The 19,743-nt window shown below is 41.6% G+C and overlaps 1 protein-coding gene across 1 annotated transcript; it reads left to right on the forward strand.

The window, feature by feature from the left end:
- Positions 1-337: 337 nt before the first annotated feature.
- pax6b (paired box 6b) lies at positions 338-14,503 on the forward strand (the record flags this gene model as incomplete). The annotated part of the gene is made up of 12 exons (XM_080053390.1): positions 338-350; positions 3,530-3,583; positions 7,067-7,197; positions 7,487-7,522; positions 7,610-7,825; positions 8,181-8,346; positions 11,696-11,854; positions 12,174-12,256; positions 12,393-12,543; positions 13,219-13,328; positions 13,648-13,789; positions 14,418-14,503. 12 exons carry the CDS (start codon positions 338-340, stop codon positions 14,501-14,503), a joined length of 1,347 nt encoding a protein of 448 aa, XP_079909516.1.
- Between the last annotated feature and the right edge of the window lie 5,240 nt (positions 14,504-19,743).

Genomic DNA, 19,743 nt, shown 5'->3' on the forward strand with positions numbered 1-19,743 from the left:
CTCTCTCTCTCTCTCTCACTCACTCCGACTCTCTCTCATTCGCTCTCTCACACGCCAGCGCACATCCTCGCCAAACTCCGTGCGTCCTGACATCTGAGTTCACTGTCAATCTCTGTCCACCTCTTTCTTCGCAGGGATATCCCCCCTCCCCGTCTCCCAGCCGAAGAACCTGGACACTGGAAACTATTTTTTTTATTTTTTGTACCTCTTCTGAAAAACTTCACCCGAGAGAGACTTGATCCCGGTCGGCTTTTTTCTCTCTTTCTGTCTGTTCATGGTGTGGAGAACTAGGGCTGAAGCCTTTAGTTTTGCCAAGGACTTTGACAACGACCGCAGGATGCCCCAAAAAGGTGAGATCCTGACTTACAAAGTTTGTCCATGTTGTTACATTTTGAAATGATTATTGCCATTACTATATATTTGCTTTTATTGTTATTTTATATTATAATGTTTACAGCCCATTGTTATTATCAGGTCATTTATTGTCGGCTGTATTAGGTTGAGGTTCAGCGGTGAGGTTACTTGGGTGTGTTTTATCGTTTGGAGCTGTGCAGCCTGTCTTCTGACTGCACTCCCTCAAAAGTGCGAAGAAAGTGCCTTTAGCGCCTCTTGTCTGTTTTATCTGCTCGGTTTTTTGTCGGTGTGTTTAGGCCCACGGATAGCTTAGCGCGTATTTTATGACAGGTAAAGAGTAAAAAGTCACGTCGGGCCAGGACAGTGATCATCGTGAAGAATGGGGCGCAATGACCCGTTGAGGAAAGGTGTCAGATTGATTCATGCAGGCGAGTCACCCAAGCGCCGTGTAAAAAAAAAAAAAAAAAAAAAAAAAAGAAAAAGCTCCGTAAAGCATTCACTTTGGGAAGAGGCCGGTTTCAGCGTGTTTAGTGTGTCAGAGAAAATACAACTTTTCCTCGTGTTCCTATAAGCTGTTTCAGTGTGCCCTTATTAATGGCAGCAAGTAAAAGGCTCTATCTATTATTATTGGTATCAATAAAACAGTCAGATCTGGAGTTGACTGGCCCTTCCAGCCTACAATAGTAAATGTTTCAAATCATCTAAATAGGCTACTATACTAATAAAATAGAAAATATATAACAACTAATTGCTGCTGCTTTTTAAATTAGGCTATTTGTCAAAAACAATTAGGCCAATTACTCATATACAATTTACATTTAGTCTACTGATGATTTTTTTTTGTCATATTTAAAGACAAATTCAGCAGAATTCTGCCAACCAATATAATAAGAAAATAAGAAAAGACTCATAGCAAAAACACAGCAGGTTTATATCTTAACTAAATAAAAAACAAGATTAACTGTTGGCTTCTTGCAAATAACCAATTTCCTGAATGTGTTTTGTAATGGAATTGTAAGTAATATAGGCTTATATATACAAATAAATACACATTTATATGTATACAAAAATATAAAGGCTACATAAATCCTCTGTTAGCCTGCAGCCACTCTAGTCAAGGCCTACATGGAGCACCTATGCATATGAATGTAGTGAGCGGATCCAGCCGTCAGAATAAGCATGTTGAATCAAGACATTGTTGTTACGGATTACTAAAGGAAAAGAAATGCAGATTAGATCGTAGTTAACCTCGGGAACAACAACGTTTGAGCTTTCGACCTTAAATAAATGATTAACCACTTGGCCCACACCATGGCTATACAAGCTACTGACTGCAGTGCATTTTCAGGCCAATAAATGCTTGTATAAAATGCTTGTATTTATATATTTTTCCCACTTTAACAACATGAAATAATGAGATCATTAATAATAATAATTTTAATAATAATATTTGTTGCTTGTTTTGGTAATGTTCAGGTTGTGCTAAACATGCTAACCGAGGCTATGCTGGGGCTAGTGTGATGGAATCCGAATGTAGGCTATTATAATTAATTCAGTCTCTATTGTTAAACATGAAAGCAATCTGCAGTCTAAATGCAACGGTATCTCACAAACTAGCCCATAGCCTCGGACTTAAACTCGGCATGTTCGACGACGTTATCAGGGCCATTTTGCTCTGCACACAACACAACTTTGCATGGAGGGAGAAAACGAAAAAAAAAAAAAATCAGACTTCTCCCTCCCTGGCCCCCTTTTTATCTGTCCCCCCCATTCCCAGTCAATAGCTTCTTTAATGCATTTGTCTTTTCCAATTGAGCGCCCTACTGCGCTGTTGTGTCTTTCAACCCGCTTTACAACCCGCGCACCAGCAGCACAAAATAACCACCTAATATTTATAACGAGAAATTACTTTTTTCCTTTTTCCCTTAGAATTTTATTCTCTCTCTCTTTCTATAAAAGCAGGCCAAAACAAAACCCCACATTCACGCACTGGCGGCACTGGGGTCACGGTCGTGTGTGTGTGTGAGAGAGAGAGGGACAGAGAGAGAGAGGGTAGAGAGAGAGATAGAGTGTGTGTGTGTGTGTGTGTGTGTGTGTGTGTGTGTGTGTGTGTGTGTGTGTGTGTGTGTGTGTGTGTGTGTGTGTGTGTGTGTGTGTGTGTGTGTGTGAGTGAGTGAGAATGGTCCCGGAGGGGGTGGATGCATGCCTCCGGCTCTTTGTATTAATCTGAACTTGTTGGTGTGTTTAGTGCATGGGGAAGCTGTGTGTGTTTCTAGCCGCGGAGGCCGAGTTTTCGCCCCGGGTTTGAGGTGGCCTGTACGGAGGGCAGAGAGGGGGGTGTATTGTTGGGAGTGCAGCAGCGCCGGCTTTGTACCCCCTCCTGGTCTGGACTTTTGCAGAGCAGTGAGGCGAGCTAGACAACGTGTGTCACTGTACACTTAGACTGGATATCAAGTTTAAAAAAAAAAGTATCTTGCTGAGACGATGAGGGCTGATTGATATATGAACTAAAGAGAGAAACAAATAAAGGAAACATGCAGGACCAAGAGCCTTGGAAGAAATAGTGCTGTTAAAAAAAGTTATATAGGGCCCACACCAGGGCCAGGCTATTTAGTTTGAATGCATTTCGACAAGTGCATGCTTTAGGGAAACAGGCCTCCTAACAAAGATGTTCAAGCAAATCTCGTCACGCGTCGATTTTGATTTATGTGCAGCAGTGCAGGTGAAGTGTAGTAAATGAAGATAGAAGTCTTACAACAGCTTTAAGTGCACCAGTGTAGCTGTGGCTGTGCTAATGTGTTGTTTTGCTTTGTCCTATAGGGAGACATTAAGTAGTGAAAACGGCAGATGATTGACTAAATTGTTATAGCGTGGACAGTCAACTCTGTTTCCAGGCAAGTTTAAATTAAAATACCATACTAACACACTGAGGATGTGAAATTATTTACTATGCATCAATGTATGTTTTAAAGCACACAAGATCGGCAAACATTGTGATCGAACGATGAGATGAGAAACTCCCATTTGTTTGACAAAATATGTTTGACAAAATAAAAAAATATTGTTGCAAACAATAAAATAAAATAATAATTTGACAGTAAAGTAAGTCATATTGTACACTGGGTTTCTGATGTGATGCTAACCAGCTTTGTTTTCCCCCCTTGTGACGCCATAGAATACCACAACCAAGCCACGTGGGAGTCTGGCGTAGCCTCAATGATGCAGAACAGTAAGTTGTTTTTATACTTATAAATGCATTATGTAAGCATGTGTGTATAGGCTATAGATATATTTGTTTTGAAACTTTTGATTACCACAACCGCAAGTTCTAATGCGGTTGAATGGCAGCAACACCCACTGACATTATGCACTTGTTAAAGCGCAGTGTAACTTTTAGAACACTTTGAAGGAGAAACCTAGGTGCAGGAATACATTTGCATGACTTTGAGGTGCAGGGGCGACACATTCCCAAGTTATTTGACGGCCCTTTTTTTTGCTGTTAATTTATTTTTTACATTTATTTTTTTAAATAATACGTCCAGGTAGAGAAGTTATTATTGAACAAGTTAATCACACGTCGTCCTGAGACAGAGAGAGAGAGAGAGAGAGAGAGAGAGAGAGAGAGAGAGAGAGAGAGAGGATGCAAGGGGAGAATAGAGGGGGTTGGGTTGAGAGGGAGATTTTTTTTTTTTGTTTCTGCTTGAGTTGGTATTAAATAATTGCACAGCCGTCTGCATTAGCGTTAGAGCTGGCTGCCAGGCTGCATACAAGATTAGCCGCGCAGAGAAAGAGCCCTGCATGAAACATGAGGAATAGCAATAATGCCTTATGTAGATGAGTCCATATTCTTCACGGACATAGACAGCATGAACCAGAAAAGAAAATGCTTTCCATTACAACCGTATAGTCAGGGCTGAAGACACATATTAACTACCATATTGTCGTGGGTGCCAATAAAAATTAAAATTAAAACATAATACAAATAATAATACAATTAAACAAAACAAAACAATAACAGAACCATGGTAGATGAAGTTTTAGTTGAATATCTGTCTTGTTCCTGGTGTGTGTGTTGAAACAAACAAAAGGTTAAATCTGAAACATTTTCTCTCTTGCTGCTGGACAAGAGGTGTATGACATCTGTGATGAAGGTGTGTGGAATAATTTTATTAATATTATTCTCCATATACCTCGATGATGACGTGTCTGTGCTGTAATCTGTGAGCATTATGAATAATAATAAAAAACATGTTTTGAATCCAATGTTTGATAGTTGGACTGTCTGATGGTGTGGTAGAGGTGTGATGTATAAGAACAGTGGAGAAAATGAAAATAGAACACTAAATTCAAACTGGTGGCATGTTGGAGTCGTATTTTTGTTAAAGGGCCGCAGCGCTCGCCATGCAGTTGTCCATTATAGAGATGATTGGGGCCTTATCAAAGCTGTGTGTACAAATAGCCGGTGCTCCTGCTTTAGCTGGCGGATTGATGATAATGGGATGCTCCCCCGGCTTTTGGCGTGTGATGTCTGGGTGCGAATTGCCGAGGAGATATTATTGGGCCCGGCCCTTTGGGTTGTCGAAAGGTCGCGGCGGCCTCGGTGGCTTTTGTGCTAATAACTCCTGGGTGTATATGGTGGGGAGCGTCCAAATTGACACCATATGTTTTCCTATTAGTCGACTCGCAATAGAATACAAGGCGCATAATCAGCGCCAGCGGGGCGAGATCGACTCCGGGGCCACTTGAGGGAATTGTATGCCATGATTAAGACTTAACCTTAGGAGAGTTTGAGATTTATGTGATGTCCTTATCTGACGCCCTTATCGATCCCGGAAAGGATTTATTTGTAGTTGTAAATCAGAGCCGACCGGGTGGATCGCTGCTGCGTAATGCGGGGTAGTAGGCTATATAGGGCCAATTTCAGCATAAGAAGTCTATTAATTCCACTTAATCCTGGAATTACCAACGAGCAAAGTGGGGGGATGATAATGGATTTATTATCAATCAGATCCACGCTGGAAGATTATTACACATAGAGGCCAAAAAGGGGATGTGTTACTACCCAGTTAAACAGGGTTTATTTTCACTGCAGCCCTCTTTGATCATTCATCTCGAATAAAGTCTTAAGCAGTTTATGAAGCACAGTCAGTCCAGTGACATATTTCAGAGGGGGAAAGACGCCTACCGATTGCACACAACAGGACCGCAGTGGCTCTGAGCATTTGTTGTCAAATACAAACAAGAGGGAGGAGGAGGCTGATGGGGGGGAGTAAGGAGAGGAGAAAAAAACTACATGTCACTTTTAATATGTTAAGAATCCAGGCGCGCCCTCGTTTGCCGTGGCCGCGCGTAGCCCCTGGCCACCTCAAAACGAAAGTCTCCCTCGGAGGGTAAACGAGTAGCGTCCAATTTTGTCTGAGTGATATCCAAATGCAGACAGAAAGGGTCGTTTTATCATGCTACTATTTGTCGTGACGATGCGATTTTCAAAAGCAGAGCGGTGTCATAAAGTGACATGCCTGCCACAAGTGCTCCAACTGATCTTTTCAATTAGCCTCCCATGCATGATCCGAGGCGACTTCCGCCTATTTCCAGAAATTAAGCTCAAACTTGACGTGCAGCTAGCTTTATTTTAAAGACAAATGTCAGGCAGGCTCATCATATTTTCCCCCTCTTCTATATTTGGAGCTTATTTATTGCTAAGGAGCCTCTGCTCCCGGAGTCAATGTACCGGGCGGCAGTGCAGGGGAAGGCAGCAGCGGCAGCAGCAGCAGCAGCAGCAGCAGCTCAGGCACTCCGGGGAGTCACCTCTCCCATTTGGCTTCAGGTTTGCGGGCTTATTCTGTGCTTCATAGGGATGCCATATAACAATTTAGGGATCATTTTCAAACGGCTATCTTATTTTAGACAAAAACCGATTATGGAAATTGCTATTTTTCTGCTATGATTATGCGCCAGTATCCCGTGTGGTGCGCGTCTTATTGGTGCGTAATTATCGTGCGTTTTGAAGGACTGTTGTAGACATATAAGAAGGAATTGTCGATTTAACGACACTTTCCGAAAAGCGTTTTCCCTTTTGAACGAAAGCTAATTTAATACATTATTTCGTGTATTGTGTTTTTTTAGTGTGATTGTCGGTTGTTATTTTTGCAGGGTAGTTTTTATGAGTGAGCTGCTGTGATGGAGTGGTGCACAGCTGTGTTGTACATGAAGGAATGGATAACGGTGCGAGGGTTTTAATACAGAAGTTTGCCAGTTTGATACAATGTGTAGTCTCCTCAGGGCAAAAACACGACTGATGTGTTCTCCGTTTATTATTAGAAAAAAATCACATTGAGATGTTTTGGTTTTGGCTATTGTCGTTTTGCATGCGTTATTAAACAAGAGGTGGAATGTACCGAGCGGTGGAAACAGTTCCTCAAAACTATTTGATTATCGATTTAAATCTTTTTGTTGTTGTTGTGCAACCATAGGACAGTTATTTGGATGTTTTTTGTGTAGGCAAAGTGCAATAAACGTTCTGTCCTCCTGTATATACTGTCTTCGTGTTCTGTCATCTTGAACTCTGGTTATTCTAAGAGCCGCCTCTTCCACCATTCTCCACACCTTGACATTGACAATCATTTTGCTTTGCCACATGTGTATTGACTGTATTTGTTTTGTAATGCGGTGTGTGTGTGTGTGTGACTCCGATGCTTTTGTCTCCATGTAGGTCACAGTGGCGTAAACCAGCTTGGTGGTGTGTTTGTTAACGGTAGACCGCTGCCGGATTCCACCAGGCAGAAAATAGTTGAACTTGCTCACAGTGGCGCTCGACCCTGCGACATCTCCAGGATACTACAGGTGACGATCACAATCCTTTTTATTTCTTTATTTTCAATTGATTTCTAACTTTTATTTAAATATTTTATATGAAAAAATAAAATCCGCGTTTTCTGTAGCCTCAATGTTGCATTCTGTGATAGCCTCTCAGTCAGTATTATACTTAGTTACATCATTCCGTTTAGGCTACTGGAAAAATAATAGGGCCAACCAAAAAGAAAAAGTAATCAGCCTGCTCTCATGAAGAATAAATATATTGTAAGCAACCGCCTAATATTCTATTCAAGGCATATATTCTTTGTGTTTGTAGACCCATGATGAAGTCCAAGTGCTGGACAATGAAAAGGTGATACTTCTTTGACGCCTTCTTAGAAACATTCCGTTCATAGTCGTAAATAATGTATGTGAATTGTGTCTTTTGTTTTGTATCCAGGTATCCAACGGCTGTGTGAGCAAGATCCTGGGCAGATACTATGAGACCGGCTCCATAAGACCGCGAGCGATAGGCGGCAGCAAGCCACGGGTCGCCACTCCAGAGGTGGTCGCCAAAATCGCCCAGTACAAGCGGGAGTGTCCGTCGATCTTCGCGTGGGAGATCCGTGACAGACTGCTGTCCGAGGGGATCTGCACCAACGATAACATCCCCAGCGTAAGTGTACGGACTTCTATAACTTACGTGCATGATTTCATTTCATTTTTTAGCCACATAAATTGGCTTCTTTCTTTTTTTCTCACGCAGTGAAGGAAAAGGACATGGTGCAATCAACCATTCAGTCTTATTAAACTGCACTGCGTTTTCAAAGTGTGCATGGTGGGCCACGCATTACTGCATACGTGATCACCCCCAAACACACACACACACAGTCAATTAGAAAGAAGCAAGTTGGCCATTTGTGCTGATTTATAGCTTATTATTATATGTGGGTGTGGGTTTGTATGCTGCTGCTGGTGCTTACACAATAACCCTTTTTTTTTCTTTTTATCATATGCGATTTGTCATTCAGGTGTCATCGATAAACAGAGTCCTCCGCAACCTGGCTAGCGAAAAGCAACAGATGGGCGCAGATGGCATGTATGACAAGCTGAGAATGCTCAACGGTCAGACAGGAACTTGGGGGACCCGGCCCGGCTGGTACCCCGGAACATCAGTGCCAGGGCAGCCCAACCAAGGTGAGCCTCATTATCACACAGTGGCAATAAAGACACCTTGACTGCATGTGTTGTATGAAAGAAGCATGACAACCAATATACCTATTTAGTGGGATTTGGGTTATTGAGGCTCGGTAACATATTATTTTGGCCTATAGTTCGATGGACCACTGTGAACTATGCCAAGGTCACTACACATTTGTCATGTATGAATATGAATAGTTTTACAGCTCACTATATTCCAGTGGTTCCGGTTCCACATGCTCTGTGTTGCTATCAGGAAGGTATTGTATTGGTATGCGCTTTGATGCCCTGAACAAGACCCCCAATTAAGACTATAGTCGATTAGAGGAAAGCCATAGGCCGTGCATGCTGGTTCTGAATGCCTCCACTGTCCCAGACATGGATGTGCGTGACAGCGGCCTGTCCTTTCAGCAGAGGTGTCCATCCAACAGCCTGCGTTCTTTCCTCTCTCCCCTCCTGCATGGGATGGAGGGGGGGAGGCAGTGCCGGGCAGCTATAGTGCTGGGATATTAGTACAAAGGAATGTTTTCCTTCACACGCAATGATTGGTTATGGGAACGGGCCCGCACTACGTGTAATTGCTCATTAGAGAGGCCTTTGTCTCTCATTATGGCAACATGCAGGAGGAGTGTGGAGACGGTGAGGCTGCTGTGGAAATATTCCACTTCACAGGGTTTTTCCTTTCGGCCGGCCTATTGCTGCAGGGCCAAACCCAGAGCAGATTGTTTTCTTTTCTTCTGATAAGAAACGTCACCTTTTCGAGTTGCTCCTTTAATATTCATCCACGGAGGAGCGCTGCGTCTGATTTATATGCGTCAGAAAGAAAAGGGGACACGCAAGCACTGGAATTCAGTTGTCTGAAATCATTTGCATTTGTTTGATGACCATTTGGACACGTGGGGCTGTTATCAACAAGCAGTAAAGCGGAAAGGATCATATCAACAGCTAAAATCTTTTGCCTAATTTTGGATTGGCCTATAAGATATTATTATTAATAATTATTATTTCACATTATATTATTATTTTTAATAAAAATATTAATATCCACAATATTTGGTCTGTTATAACAAATTCAACAACAGTCATATTTTTGATTACAAAAATAAATAAAATGTAATTATTAGGCTACTATATTATTCAACAATTTTTTTTATTTATTCTTATTGTATATTAATTTAAAACAAAAGAGAGATTTAAAGGCTTAATGATTACACTAACAACGACAATAATAATAAAACACAATACAATAAAAATTATAATAATTCAAAAACTAGTTTTTTGGACAAACACGTTTGGTTATTGTGTTTTTCAAATCAATCCAGTATTTAAGTAGGCCCTAAAGCATGTTGTCTCAGGGGAACGAAAATATGTTTGCCATCCGACCGCCGTGTAAGCAGAAATAAAGGCGACATGGAGAGTGACAGGCCCCCAAAAGAAGACAACTCTATCCCAAAGAGGCACGAATACAAACTCCGTGCCGATTTGGTCTTTTATCTCTTTCTCATTCTCGCTCGCTGGCTATATGGCTCTAAATCCCGTCTATAGGATTTAGTCTCTCACTTTCTCTTTCAGTTCTAAGCGGTTTCTCAAGAGTGTTTTGATCCGGTCTCAGCAGCTGAAAGGTGCCGCGAGCCGCAATTGGTTCGGTATCTCTCTCTCTCTCCCTCTCTTTTTTTTGCTGCTTTTCCGCCTCACTGGCTGACGCATCGTGATACTAAAGAATGAGTTTATTTCCCAGCGCTTTTATAAAGAAAACAAATCCCATCCTAGCGTCTGTGGGGCTGGCAGACGGATAATAGCTGCACATTCACTCCTTTTTATGGATTATCCAGAGTGAAGAAACAAATAGCGATACAAACGATTGGCCTATAGAAGAATACTTGTGTCTGCTTTTGCAGCGAGGGGGAAATTGTCGAGAAACATTGTCGCGTCAGATTTACCTCCAGTGAACCAAACTGTTCACATTTTAGAAATACTAAATATTGTTTTCAGAAAGCAGTGTTTGCTGTGAGTCAACGTGACATTTGTAATAGAATGGGAAGGCTTTACAAAAATCTATATACAGCTTGGCCTACAGCTTTCGCTCAAACTTCAATTTCTGGGTTCGCTTGTTTTTGAAGCGTGCGTGTAGGCCTTTTACTGAACCTGTTCCACTCTTGCAACAACCTCTTTTCGTTGAGCAAGGCACTGCTCACTTAAACTATGTAAACTAAATCTTACACACAAGTAAGCATATGACAATACATATATATAAAAAGCCAGTCCAAGCCTTGGCACTCGAGGCATATAGCCTATATGCGAGATATTACATGAACCACCCTCTATCATCGCATCAGCCGCGCTTAATTTCGCATTAACTTCTCGGCATGATAATGATGTCCAACAACAAGACAGACATTAGTAGATAAGCCTCGCCCTGCCAGTTGAAGGGGGCCAGTGAATAGATTTGGCCTTATTTTGGTTGTTCAGGGGCTTGCATGCTCTCTCCTCACTCATTTGTTTCCAATTGAAGACAGAAATCCTGACTGGCGTGTAGATGGCCGGGGGACGTGATTAATGATGGTAGTGGATAAGGGTTAACACACTGGACTCAAAGCTCTGTTGACTGGGGATCCTCGTGCGCACAATGCCAAACCACTATAGGCCTGCGCGCCTCCAGAGAGAGACGATCCTTTTGTCATCTCCCTCCAAATAGCCCCCTCCACTCCCATATATTACACCCACCGAGGGCTCACTGCTCGTCCGAGGGCCTGTGTCCATAGTTTAATGGTTTCCCTTACTCCTGAAGGCATTGTGTCACCCTGAAAAGCGTCTTCTCCTATTCAAAAAGTTGGTGGTCACCTCAATGGCTATACCAACGCCCATATGGGAACGACCCATTGACGCATTGCTCTGCCCTACAAAAAAAGAAGGGGGCTAGAGAGTGTGGGGTTTTAATACATTTCATAGGCCCTGAAAAGAGGGGCTCGCCACATCTAGCCACATTTCTCTTAACCTTTTGAGAACACACGCCATTGTTGGGGAGCGATAAGTAGGCCTACGCAAGGCCTTTTCCCCTTTAGCCAGCATGCCTTTCCCACAATATTTTATAAACAGTTTAAAAAGCCCTCGTCGATATCGCTCCTTTCCACGCCTGTGATATCCAGCAACATTGAGTGAGGAATCGCAATCATTCCTCCGATTTGGAATTCAATCAAGCATGATAGGGGCTTTAATTAATGATGTTGCACCGCGCTCCGTACAATTAGCTGCAGGCTGATACAACACGAGAGCCGAGAATTAATTATTCAATTAGCTTAATTAAATGTATATTTTCATTATGTTTTTTGTTTTTTTTTCATTGCAGATGGCTGCCCACAACAAGACGGCGCAGGAGAGAACACAAACTCCATCAGCTCGAACGGGGAGGATTCAGAGGAGACACAGATGCGACTGCAGCTCAAGAGAAAACTCCAGAGAAACCGCACGTCCTTCACACAGGAGCAGATCGAAGCGCTGGAAAAAGGTATGAAGAAATTCTACATTTATATCTGCCACATTGATGATTTTTTTTTTAATTGTTTTTGTACAGAACAAAAAAATATATAAAAAATACAATACAATACACATATAATACAAACGTTCCAGATGAGATGAACTGCATTCTTTATGTGAGAGCTCCATTGTGAATGCTTTATCATACAATAATAAAATAATGAATTACAGGCCAACCTTAAGAAGTTTAATGTCAAGGGGCCCCTGATTTATCCAACTCAAAAAAATGTATTCTAAAAATCTATTACCTGTTTAATAACAGTCCTGTTGTGCCATTTCTTGCATTGCAGAATTCGAAAGGACTCATTACCCAGATGTGTTTGCACGGGAGAGACTAGCAGCGAAAATCGACCTGCCCGAAGCAAGAATACAAGTGAGTGACGATCAGAACTGTTTTACATTGGATGTGTGCAAGTTTTTCACAAGATGCAAAAAAAGAAAATCAAAGAAAAAAAAGTGGAAAACATGCCCGTAAAGAAAACTAAGGAGGATCTTTTTAATTATTGCAGGTATGGTTCTCAAACAGAAGAGCAAAGTGGAGGCGAGAGGAGAAGCTAAGGAACCAGCGCCGGCAGGCCAACAACTCCTCCAGTCACATTCCCATCAGCAGCAGCTTCAGCACCAGCGTCTACCAGGCCATCCCACAGCCCACCACACCGGGTAGGTCCTCCACAACACTTCCAATAATATGAATAAGGATATATGTTTTGCCAACTACTTTATTGCACAAATAGTGAAAAGCCACACATGAACTTGTTACACCATGACCATGTGCAAGTACCAGCACATTTAACTGGCCACGGGTTCAAGTCAGACAAGGATCCATGTGAGATATGACTAAATATTATTATTTGAGGGGCCTACGGATTCATATAAAGAGGGAAGGGGTGGCTCTTGTTGGCTGTGCGCTCTAGTTCACATGAAGAAGCAGGCCGGTGGTTTCCTTTTTGATGGATGATTGAGCAAAACTTCTCAGCTGACTATCTGCGTAATTACCGAATCAGGCAGGACAGACACACACGCACACGCACACGCACACACACACACACACACACACACACACACACACACACACACACACACACACACACACACACACACACACACACACACACACACACACACACACACACACACACACACACACACACACACACAGAGGCAGGAAGAGCTGAAGCTCATGCTCACAAGTCAATCACCTGAGAGACACACAGTTGTACAGTTATCTGTCTGGACCCATCGGGCTGTCAAACAGTAAGGCGCCACCTCACGCACACACTACTTAACACTAATACGACAGCCCTTGTAATAACATTTTGTCATTTTCATTGGCAGTGTCTTTCACCTCGGGGTCAATGCTGGGTAGACCTGACTCACTCACAAACACCTACAGTGCGCTGCCCCCCATGCCCAGCTTCACTATGGGAAACAATCTACCTATGCAAGTAAGTAAAAACACCATACAATGCTCAGTTCACTTGTCCGCAATGCTGAAAGATAAACTGTTTTATGTGATGATTGGTGTGATTTTAAGAGTGCAATCAACCACGCAATGAGTAACTGAAATTGTGTTTCCTGGCCAACAACAAAGAAGAAAAGAAAAGCTTCCTTAAAATCCTATTATTCTTATTTTTTTTTAAATTAAAGGACACTAATAACTAAAATTCATAACTTAAACAGCTGCCTTTCAGAGCTGACAGTATTACAGGCAACACAACTGTGGTCGGCTAAGCTAATGTTACCATTCTCTCCCCCCATCTATAGCCCAGCCAGACCTCCTCTTATTCCTGCATGCTGCCTACCAGTCCGCCTGTCAACGGGCGGCCCTACGACACATACACGCCCCCTCATATGCAGGCACATATGAACAGCCAATCAATGACCGCTTCTGGTACCACCTCAACAGGTAGGCAGAAAGTTCATTGTTTACCAACATGCTAATTCATTAAAAACGTCTCTGCCACCTCTCCTGTAATTTGGGGGTTATTGCATATATAGCCGCCGCCATATTTGATTCATGCTCCTTTTTTTTCCCTTTTCCTTTTTCTATTTGAGAAACTGCATGACCCAAACTCATTTCGCCGCCGCCGCCTTATACGCCATCATGTTGTCAGTCCCACTACTCCAGCCCCATAGTTTAGTTCCACCCCATTAGGACGCTGTTACCGAGAGCCATATATACCGGTTATAGCCATGAAGACTTAATCATGCATAACCACATTTCCTCTGTGCTAAATTGCTAATTAATTTGATTCATTTGCCGTTGTACTCTCCTCTGTTTAAATGCCATTGCCAAAGCCCTCAATTTATCGAGCTCGCGTGCCTTTTTACTGTTCAGCCGTGTGCAGAGCATTGTGACTCAAACGTTTAAAACCACAACGCTCTGTGCTATAAGGCTAACTAGTGTTTAGCTGTCACATACTGATGTGCATGGTGCTTTCACTCATCTAAATTAGCATGTAATGGCTTTTTGTAATTTTTTTGTATTGTTTTTCTTTTTACTGACGCCATTTTCTTTTTCTTTGTCTCCATAGGACTCATCTCTCCTGGAGTGTCTGTCCCTGTCCAGGTCCCAGGGGGCGAGCCTGACATGTCTCAGTACTGGGCAAGACTACAGTAGAGAGAAGAGCTACTTCACCCTGTAAACACCCCACTCCACCATCGCGCCCTCCGGCAGTGCTCCTCACACATACACGGCACAGGAGAGGAGAGAAGGCGAGAGTGGGTTGAGGAGAGGCAAAGGACAGGATGAAAGAAAGACAGAAAGAAGGAGAGAGAAAGAGAGAGAGACTCTGGGAGAGACTTGGGACGTCTGGGCTTTGTTCTTCCAGCGGGACTGTGTGCCGTTCTGTAGCTCTATTCAGGCACGTTAAAAAAAACGAGGAGGACTTGGAAAGACAGAAAGAGAGAGAGAACAAGGATGGAAAGACTGTAAGGACAAAAAAATGGACCTCTGTAAAGTGCCCGCTGTTAAATTTTTATGGAACAAAAAACTTATGTTTTTTTTTTTTTTCTATTTCCAACTTCAGTCATTGTTTCCTATTTTTCTCTGGTGTGTTAGTAAAAATGGCCATTTGTATGTTAATATGAAAAACTGAGATCAAGTACTGATAGATGGACTGCTAGAAAACCATGTTGGTCTTGCGTTTTGTTTTTGAGAGAGAGGAGAACCCCGTGAGAGATTCTGCCATGACTATCTTTTTAATCTGCTTATATCGAGACTTTCTTCTACCAGCCTTTGCATGGTCTCTGGACTCTGTTGCATATCATTTAAGAGGAACAAAGCTGGAGGGAAGACTCTTACTGTGTCAGAAAAAAAACAACTATTTATTGGTCCTATTTCTTACGAATGGATATTTAGCAGAGGAAACTCAAACTCGATCCACCCACTGAGGCTGGGGTCTTGACTCCTCTGACCTGGCTTATTAAATACGGATGACTATCGACAGCTCAAACTGTGTGTGTGTGTGCAAAGACTGGTGTGTGACACGCAACACAACTTGGACCTCTTGCTTCGGTGGTTGGATTGACTCTAGAATTTACCACGAAGAACATTACATGTGGAAAACAGGTGTAAAAGAAAAAAACCTGTAGTCTGTAAATGGTAGACTGCGTCTTCGATATAATCCAGTTTGTTTATGTCAAAATGTAAAGTACTTGTCTTCCCTAGGAATCTTCCAGAAAGATTTCTCCAATAAAAGTTGATTTCATTTATATCCCCCCCCTCCCCGAGAATATTCTATAAATGTTCCATGCATCATAAAAATACATTTCTTTAGGGTCAGGTACAATTTGTCTCTTAGGTATAGTTGTATTATAGTGTCATATGGTCAAAAAAAATAAAAACAAAACAGAAAAAAAAAATGTGCAACTAGAAATATTTAATTCCTATAATTATGATTAAACATTGCTTGACAGAGTTTTAAACTTCAGTGTTTGGCAGTTGTTTACAAGTACATATCAGATTTAATCATTGTTGATTGTAAAACAGACCAAAGCCTTTGTATTTCATCTAGTACACAGTGTTTTTTTTAAAGATATTAGTCTTGTGTTGCAGAATTTTGTAAACACGTTCTGTTCGATTACATTGGCTTCGAGTTCGGGGGCGACTGCAGTCGAACCCTGCAGTCCTTATTTATAATTGAAGACCATGGGAGGGTTTTTCTAGCATCATCTGTCATGCTCTTTTGAGTTTTTGCATTTTTATTTCAGTGTGTATACGTACGACATGGGACACACACTGGGTTTACGTCTGAGCAATGCTTCTGAGATAAAAACGTCTACACGCTGTCTCTTAAATATTTCAATTTAATTTTATTTAAAATGGAGCTTTCTAAATGTATTTTGTGAAAACTATAAAACATTTTGTACAGTAAAATTGTGTCTTAAAGAAAGCCTTTTTTGCCTGTTCAATGCCGTGTCTCATATACAATGTCCATCTCTTCTGAGCGAGTAGAGACAATTCAGAAATGTTGACGTATTGTATCGTAGCTGCAAATTTAAAAAAAAATCTAATGCTGACAAATGCCGGTACAAGGGCTTGTTATGCACACACAACACCTCCAATTCCCACCAAAACAAAGGTGCCCACAACAACAAACCTCCTCTTGATGTATGGGGCTGAACCGAGTCGACACAGACCACACAGCACACCACCACCGCTCAATGAGAAAGGTCAAGCAATTCACCATCGCTGGCTCTTGTTGTAGCAGAGTTACGATGGTATGGAGGGAAAAAAATTACAGAACCAATGAGGAAGAGGGAGAAGAGAAGAGAGGGGGGGGGGGAAGAAAAGTCATGGAATAAAGCAGTCAGTGCCTAGAGCGAGGCAAAGGAGCAATTGTGTGGCAGAGTGAGTTATTTTGCTTCACTTGCTGCCTCAGTAGGGGGGCTGTGTGTGTGTGTGTGTGTGTGCAATGTGTTCAGTGTATTCGAGGGGCTGTGCTAGAAAGAGATAGAGAGCATCTTAAAAGAAAAGGATGTCCAGGAGAGAGTGAGGTCAGGTAACATTCACACAGCATGTAACATCCCCAAATATCCTTGCTAAAAACTTGAATTTGCACGTCTCACTCAATATTTAATAGTCCAATCAGAACTTTGAGGCTTGGAGGTTAATCAGATTTTGATATTTTTTTCTTCTTGTGGGACCTAATGCAATTTCTCTATTCATTTAATCTAGTGTGTGACACAGATAGAGGAATACTTGTTTTGAGAGCCTGGGGAGGGAATAGGGAGAACAGGTTAGGCGACTGCACACAGGCAATGAGGAGGAACATTAATAATTAATTACACAGCAAGATGAGAGATTCAAAATGCAGCAAAGGCTGCAATTAGCAGAAGTCTAAATAATACACAGCTTCAGGATAAAAGAAAAAAAAGGGTTTAAATGTGATTCTTGCTCCAGAAACAAAGTCAGGCCATCTAAGTTTTTCCTTTAAGAGTTTCTGAGAACTTGGTGCTCTTTGATCTATTTCTTAATGAGACACATCTACCCTGACCTGGAAATGTGGATCGGAATTTCCACGGCAGCGAACAAAAGCTAGCCCTCTCCTGTTTAGTGTCAGTATTTTAAATGCTTTGCTGTTCCATGTTTCCCCTCATCATTACAAACACAGCAAGTAATAGTCTAGCTTTGTGTATTTCCTAAACTGTGAACTGTGTGACATTTAAAAAAGGCAGGTCTGCTTTATAAAACCAAAACTGTCCAGAGAGCTACCCACTACGGTTCAAAATGTATTGCCCTACATTGTGTTACTTGAATGGTGCTGCGATGTGACAGCCCATTCAATAACAGATCGCATAAGAACGCGGCTAAAGCTACTGTAGGAAAACAACAATGGCTTTGGTGGGGGAATCAATAGGACATGAGCGGCAGCTGCCAAAGGACACGATTATAAAAGGGGATTCTCTACACTCGGCAGCTTTCTTCTTTTTGTCGGCTAAAGGCTAAGTGAGGTTTTTCAAGAAGTAGGTCCTCCAAAATGTGCATGCAGCACTGAGCACACATCTTATGTGTTAATGTAGCAGATTTCATTAAGAGAACTTTCAAGTTATTTAACAAAAAATATATAAATAAACCCGAAGAGCTGTGTGATCATACCACTGAACAGGAGAGAATTTCCTCAACCTCTTTTTGAAGTCTTACACATTGTGTTCAGAAGCTGAAATGAATATAGATTTACTGTTTACTTAAATAACTCAGTCCTAGTATCGTGGCTAATCTTAACCCACTTTAATCAAGTGCAGTCACCTGTATCTGATGGCCGGACACTGGAAAATCCTATTTCAATCTAGTATAAGACGTCATATGTCAGTTGTTTATTTCATTGTAGAGTCTTGCTACTTTATAATGCCTGTACATTGCATGAAATGCAGTAAGAGGAAGAATATGGGTTGATCTCTACTTCTGGCTATCAAGACAATAACATAAATCAATTCAAATGAACTTCTAATAGGGCCAGCACAAATTCAATTCATTCCAAATTGGCCTGTTCATAAAATAGTGAGAACCTGCATTCTTGATAATGTGGATGGAAGAAACTGATATTATACAACTTTGTTGATGGTTTTGAAACGTATGTAAACAAAACGTGACAATAGACAAGGCAACATAAATAAAGGTCAAAATGAATGTATTCTAATCTAATATACCATCAAAGTGTACTCTGAATATGTCAGCTCTTCTACAATAATAACTTTGAAAACTGTTATTTTTATCTTGACAACACAAGCTCTCGTTCACCTGTTTAAGTGACCTGTGTATGTCATCGCTCTCTCATACACCCGATAAGAGTAGCCGTCCATTCATGCATGAAACTGTCAGGTAACACTACCCTCTCCTAACACGTGCTGCAGATGGTTACCAATACTGCCAGTTTTCACGGGCAAAAATATTCAAACTGGCGGCAGCAGCAGACAAGAGGAAAACAAAAAATGAAACATTTAATTTTTCATGTTTTTTTTTCTCTGTTTCTCCATGTCACCATTTGACCTAATTTGTTCTTTTGGGGCTTGTCATGGCAAAGCAGCTCATCCAGCAAACATGCCTGATGAGGTGTGAAGCCTGCACCCAAACCCAAGCTCTCCTACCCTCTACCCACATTCCTGCTCAGGCTCTCTCCAGCTTACTGGAGGTAGACGTCACTCACCGGCACAGTCTCAGGGTCAGATGGAGGCATCCCCATTTCCAACCTGAAACCAGTGAGGCAGACCAGAGATCAGTCATTCACACCACATTTTGTTTTACATACTCTCACAGGTAAGCTACTGTTCCATTTAGAGCCCATGTTGAGACACAGTGAAGTCAAATTGAACAAGAGCAAATGTTGCATACCGTGTACTTATTTTGTGCGTAATTCAAGTGAAACTGGGATCTTTTAAACATTAACGTAACGTAACGTTTATTTGTAATTCCTCTGCTCGTTTTGAATTAACTGGAACAGCAATCAAGACCTTAATTGAGCCATACAACCATTACCATTTTACGATTGTCACATATAGATACATTACCTCTTTGTGATGCATCCTGCGGTCTCTTTTTCACTTGCTTCCGGGACAAATGCACACGCTGCTGGCACACGCTAGCAAAGATCTTTAGGACAGCAGGCCCCAGTGTCGTACCGCTTTTGTCGAAAGTGGCCGCTAGAATCAACATAAACTGAAAGTTCCTGGAACCTTCTTTAACTGGGCAAAAAAAGTAGGCCTGGAGCTTGGTAGCATGTAGTTAAATTATTTAATGTTTTTACCAGACAGAGTCTGTAAAGACAAAAAACATTTCAGGATTACACATTTTTGAACCCTAAAAATACATGGAGACAAACAGAAAGCAAACAAAATGTACCTGATCTTAAATTAGCCCTC

Source organism: Ammodytes marinus (genome assembly GCF_949987685.1).
Source record: "Ammodytes marinus genome assembly, chromosome: 1".
NCBI classification, from domain to species: Eukaryota; Metazoa; Chordata; class Actinopteri; order Uranoscopiformes; family Ammodytidae; genus Ammodytes; species Ammodytes marinus.